A 6,515-nucleotide genomic window follows, 5' to 3' on the forward strand; every position below is an offset into this window, starting at 1 on the left:
TTCTCTTAATGAATAGAATGATTTGTTCTAATGGTGTTTGTAAATAGGATCACAAGTCCGCATCTTGTACAGCAATTAACCACTAAGAGAAATATATGCAGTGTATTATTTGTTGAAACTGTACTTCCGATTTGATTTGAAACTGTCTCATTGCTATCTGTTTATCAATAAAAAAATATTTTTGAAAAAAAAATAACAACAACGCCTGACACCAAGCACTGTGACATGTAGTCCCAGCTTCTCAAGACTAAGACAGGAGAATTGCTTGAGCCAACTAGAAGCTAGCCAACATAGTGATATACTTAAAAAAAAATCTTCATCCACCAGACATTCATCTCTCTCATTGAAGTGTAGTGTTTACTTGATAACTTACATTCTATTAAGCATCTTACCCAAAAGATATCTAGTTGTCTTTCATTTAGGTCAAGTGAGTTAACAAAATTTAAGCCCTGACATAAAACTTTTTTTGAGAAATCTTTCTTATATGAGTTTTATTTTCTTCAGCCTTCTTTTTTCCTTCCCCAATCTCTAAACCCAGATATAAGAGGTATGAGAGTAAAAGTCATTATTTCTAAGGATCACTATTAAAGAGGGTGTAAGACAATAGATTCCAGCACTCTTTGCTCAGCCAGTATCAGAAGGAAACTTCCACTGGCCAATAGAGTCTGTCATACAAAGGCTAAGTTTTATTTGAAGTTCAAAATGACACCAGACCTAGGTAAGGGAAGAGGTAGCCACAGAAAGTGTTTGGACCAGAATTTAGAGGGCAACTGTGTGGCTTTCTACACTTAGCCCTTTGCTTGACAGTAACAGTTTGGCCCAGAGTTCTGCAACAGCTCTTCTCAGTTTAAGTTCCTTTCCTCCTTCATAGGGATCCATTTGACAACAATTATTTTTCTGCCTTTTTATTTTACTTATTGATAACCTTCTTTGGTCATCATAATTCACTGAGTACTTCTCATATACTAAGGTCTGTTCAAAGCAGTTTGTATTTCATTTAATTCTCATAAAGTAACTATTAATATCCCTATATTACAGATAATTATTTTTACAATCTGAAGGATTCAATATACCGCAAACCGCATATGTGTAGAGGTAGATCTAGGTCTAATTCCAGAAGTTGTAGTTCTTCAAATGTCCAGTCCTGCTTCACCAACAGTGCTTCATTCTTGCCATTGGTTTTATTTCCTGCTTCTCTTACAAGTCTTCCAATAATTGACTTCCTTTTGCAATTCTCAGTGAAGTTACATACCAGAGATGGTTACAAAGATTGCTGAGTGCCTGCCCTCTTGTTTAAATGATTGATGACAAATGTATGAGGACAAAAATGTTAATGAAAATTTAATGAAAAGTTTATATCACACTAGGGAAATATCTGTACTAGCCACTGAAAATGTGGTGCATAGTCAGAGTGAGACTTACTCATACGTAGTTTCAGGTCATGTTTTAGGAAATCACTACGTTGTGATTAAAAATAATTTATAGTACAGCAAATAACCACTAGGAAGAGAGTATGCAATGTGTTAATTATTGGAACTGTCCTACCAGTTTGATTTGAAAGTGTCTCATTGCTATTTGTTTCTCAATAAAATTATGGAAAAAAATAAATAAAAAATAAAAATAATTTATATAATCCTTTTTTAATAAATGAAACTTGTACCTATGACTTTAATCCTTCCAAAAACATGTTTATATAAAAATTGTCAATCCTATAAAGCTCTCTGTTATTTACCACTTTTTGATAAATATATTCTGTTGCTTTTTTTCATGCAGAATTATTCCCTAATGGATGTTCAGCCTTCAAGAAAATTACTCCTAATATAGATGAAGAAGGTGCAATGAAAGAAGATGCTGGAATGATGGATGTCCATTACAGTGAAGTAAGATCCCAGGGCCTGCATTTTCAGTTATATTAATTTCATTTCTTAAAGTTTATTTTAAAATTATTACAGCAAACTGAATGTTGAAGAATTAATGAACTTTAAATATTAAGCCAGTGTAGGCAGAAATGTTCTTGTTTAGAAAGCATTCCTGTCATCTAGTATTCGAATTGTAACATTTCTTACACTCAAATCACCATCCCAATTACTGGATCAGAGTCAGCAAGTGGAAAAATCTCCCCCAAAATAGAATTAATATTGTCCTTTGCTTCACAAAGTATGCATTAAAATATTTAGAAGTGGAAATGTTCCAGTTCTGAAAATAGAAGACAGCTTCAGGTGTCAGTCAGCCAACAAAGATTTATTGAGCACTGACTTATGAGCAAGGCTCTGAATTTGGTTCTGTAGGAGCTATAAAATAATTAAATATGGCTTAGTTGACCTTCAAGATCTCATGAATATACATGTATATGAAATGGAAACAAGAAATATAGTGCCATTTGAATAACATAAACAGCAGGTGGCATGTGGAGTGTGAAGTGAGAGAGATGCCTTTATGATGAGGTCCAGCAGGGGCCATGGGATGAGACACAGGTTTGAAGACAGAGGGCACTTTAAAGGCATTCCACCAGAGAGGGGCAGTAAGGACAAAGGCTGAGGTCGGAAAACACAGGTGTGTCTTTTTTTTTTCAAATAATAATCTAATTTTATTTATTTATTTTTGTTTTATTTTTATTTTTTATTAATATTACTGAGAAACAAATAGCAATGAGATAGTTTCAAAACTGATTAACAGGACAGTTTCAATAATTAATGCATTGTACATTATCTTCTTAGTGGTTATCCATAGTACAAGATGCAGACAGAATATCCTGTCCAAACACTATTTGTACAAATCTTTCTTCTTGTTGAATTAAGCGAAAGTAGCTGTATATCTATCCTAACTATTCTGCATATACAGATACAAAACGGTCCTTCTTTGTATCCCCTTTCACAGGTGTGTCTGAGGCACAGTAAGTGAATCCGTTTGACTAACCCAGTGGGCTCACTGGGAAGAGATCTTATAGGGAAGAGTGGTAGTTGGAGAACAGATTTTGAGAAATTTTGATAATGTAGGCTTTATCCAGTATAATGTTAAACTCTTATCAAAGATTTCTGAGCAGCACCATGTGACAGTGGAAGCAATGAGAGAAGATAATTTGGTGGTAATGGAGTAGGTGTATTACAAGCAGATGGTTAGGGTGGGAGGCAGAGACTAGGGCAGGGCTGCCCTAATTGTCTAGACAGGTGGCATTCAGGGACTAAACCACAATAGTAAAATATTCAGGAAACACTGTAAGGACAGGAGGAAAGCAGACTTGCTGCAATAGGAGGAGTCAAAGTACCTCTTCCAGGAGATTTGGACCCTAATGAAATAGTTTTGCAAAAAAATGGTTAATTCAGTTTGCACTGTGAGTTGAGTTATTGAAAGGGAAATAACCATCAGGCCATTAGAAATACAGAGCTGACTCTAAGAAGAGAGGTCTGGGTAGATGTAACCATGTGGGAGCTATATCCTCGTAAGAACCACAGCACGGTGAGTATAGAACATAGCAGAAAACAAAGGACTGAACAATGGAAAGAAGGTCACAATGAATGACTATAAATATGCAAAAACATAAGAAATACACAAAAGCAGAGAAGTCAAAAGGGTGCTCCCATACAATTACATTTTTATTTTTTTTACAATTACATTTTTAAAAAGCTGTAATTAAGAGACACGAGAAACAAGGTTCAAGTTACAGTGACATACTTTAAATACTTTATGAATTGGTTTTTAAATACAAACAAATCTTAAGTGACTTCTTGTTTGTGTAGTTAAACTGACGAGCCTGCAGTGTTCAAATACAAATTCTAAATGGGACCTCTATGTATCGGTAAAGGAAGGATAGTGAGACTGTCCCAATCACTTGGCAGTGATCATGAAATCTCTTCCTAAGTGTTTGAGCACTACAGGAGTATCGGGCTTTTTCAGACTTACTTAGCAGTGAGGTTTCTTAAAGTTATGCATCTTTTTACCCTCAAAACCTAGAAGAGTAGATATTTAAACCATGGTTGCTGAATTATTGATCATAACAGAATTAAGTTGCTTTAACTTTATCCCAGCTTAGGTGTTGACTGTGAAGCCTTAGGGAAGTTATTTCACTTTTCCTAACCTTTGTTTTAAATCATCCCTCTACCCAAGACTTAACAGCTTTAATAAGCTAATAGCAGAAAGATTTTGAAGATTTTGTTGGAGATTAATATTTCAGGATAGCTGAATTTGTATTCTTGCCTTCCAAATCCAGTGCCACCTTATTCATAGAAATGGCCTTGAGTTTGACCCCTTTAATACTCTCAAGGAATGCAGTCACTTTTCTTAGTAACCAGGAACTACAATTAATTTATTATGTAAACATATTTTGGCACAGTTTCAATCATTGATCTAGGCTAAACTCAAACTTGCAGTCCTCCTGCCTCAGCCTCCCAAGTAGCTGGAATTATAGGCATGCAGCATCACATTCCTCATTTAACAACTTAGTTCCTTTCTTGCAAGTAGGTCATTAAATCAATTGGTTTCTCCATGAGGAATTGTATATAGTATGTACATTATAATATTCAGAACAAAGTAATAAATCAGAGGAAATGACAATTGATTTTACTTTTATTTTCATAACTCCAACATTCAGTACTGCAATATATAACAATATAAACCTATAGCACTGTACTTGCTGTATAGTACAGTCAGCAAAAATTATAGTACTATATAAAGAAGATGTACTGTACAAAAAGACACTGAGGTTTTATAAATAAGATGTGTAGAACTATACAAAAATGGGTCATAAGTCTGAGCAGTGGGTCCAGTGTCCAAACAGCACTCCTCAAGCCTAAATTCAAAAAGTCATTGAACACCTACATTGTTAACTAAGGAGTGTCTGTATACAGATAGGATCATGTTCTACCAAGTGTTATTTTCTTTTGATTTATATAGTAGGGCTTCCTCTTTGTTTTAGTTACTTTTCTCATTGCTAAGACAAAATACCCGACACCCACAAGTTAAAGGAGGAAAGGCTTATTTCATCTCATTGTTTGTAGAGCTTTTGGTTCAGTCACCTGCCCATAGGAAGGGTGGCATGGCTGAGGGTCATTGCAGAGACAAAATAGTCCATGGCAAAGCAGGCAAGAGATAGAAGCAGCAGCCGCGCAAGCCTGCCTTCTTTCTGTCCCTCTGTATTTTATACAGGCTACAAACCTATTGATTGGTGCTACCCACATGCAAGGTGAGGCTTTTGTTATCGACACCATTAATCCCAGTATCACACCGTAGCCCACATTCACACACCCTAATTTAGCCACCTTCAGAACTCCCCACAAATGACCACATAAGGCTTTGGAGGGACATCTAGATATAAGCAACAGCATTCCTGATGCCCTCATTAATGAAAGAAAATGACACTGATTTAAAAGTTATATTGAAACAGAAACACTAAGAGTTGTCCATTTGATACATGTATTTAATTACATGAGTTAAACTACCAATAATGAAATCTCATTTTTAGAAAAATATATCCTGGGTCAGGGAGATAGCTCAGTGGCATAAAAGTCTGCTTGGCAAGTGCTAGGTCCCATATCCTTGACTTGATTTGCAACAGTTCAAAACCTTAAAATACATATATTTTTTTAAAAAAACCTTTTACTTGTTTATTTGGTACAGGGTCTTGCTAGGCAGCTCGGACTTGTAGTGATCCTCCTGAGTCAGCCTCCTCAGCGCTGGGATTACAGGCATGTACCACCACACCCAGTTTTGATGGTTCTGGGGCCCTCAGGGCATGTGGTACTGGGGATCAAACCCTGACCCTTACACTTGCCAGGCAGGCACTTAGACCATTGAACTATCTCCCCAGTCCTAAAATATACTCTTTAAAAATATATTCTTGACTTGATTTGCAACAGGTCAAAACAAACAATAAAATGCATATATCTTAAATGAACTGTCTGATGAATTTTTTTTGTTTGATGAATTTTGACAGTTGTATAAACCCACATAACCTTCCACCAGATACAAGTAATAAAACACACCCATTTCTACAGAAAAAGTTCCCTTGGACCCATTTCCAGGCAATCTCCCTGTCCTCACCTTATAATTTCTATTATGATTGATTAATTTTGATACCATAAAATTTTGACTCACTCTATGTATACCCTCATATCTGGCTTCATTCCCTTAAACTGACTTTTTATAGTTTTTTCATTACTATTTTCCAGTACTAACTATTCTATTATCTTGATATATAATTTTTAATTCATTATCTTGTTGATGGATTTGGGGGTGTTTTCAGCTTGGGGCTATTAAGAATAATACTGCTTTAACCATTCTTTTTTTTTTTTTTTTTTTTTTTTTTTTGGTGGAACCGGGGATTGAACTCAGGCCCTTGTACTTGCTAGACAAGTGCTTATTCTACTGAGCTATCTCCCCGGCCCCTGCTTTAACCATTCTTATCTGTGTCCTTTTATAGATATATGCTTTCATTTCTCTTCCATAATATTTGGAATTGTTGGAAAAGTGGAATTGCTTATAATATTGGAACTTTTAGATCCTAGGGAATATATATATAT

The 6,515-nt window shown here is 35.4% G+C and overlaps 1 protein-coding gene across 4 annotated transcripts in view; it reads left to right on the top strand.

The window, feature by feature from the left end:
- The window catches only part of Dock11 (dedicator of cytokinesis 11), a 224,183-nt gene that overhangs the window by 187,936 nt on the left and 29,732 nt on the right, over positions 1–6,515 (top strand). For all 4 annotated transcript variants that reach the window (XM_004645686.3, XM_023706010.1, XM_023706012.1 and 1 more), the window contains one exon: positions 1,774–1,880. In XM_004645686.3, coding sequence (XP_004645743.1) covers positions 1,774–1,880 — 107 coding nt within the window. The remainder of the gene's footprint in view (positions 1–1,773; positions 1,881–6,515) is intronic.

Source organism: Octodon degus, unplaced genomic scaffold (genome assembly GCF_000260255.1).
Source record: "Octodon degus isolate 3935 unplaced genomic scaffold, OctDeg1.0 scaffold00236, whole genome shotgun sequence".
NCBI lineage: Eukaryota > Metazoa > Chordata > Mammalia > Rodentia > Octodontidae > Octodon > Octodon degus.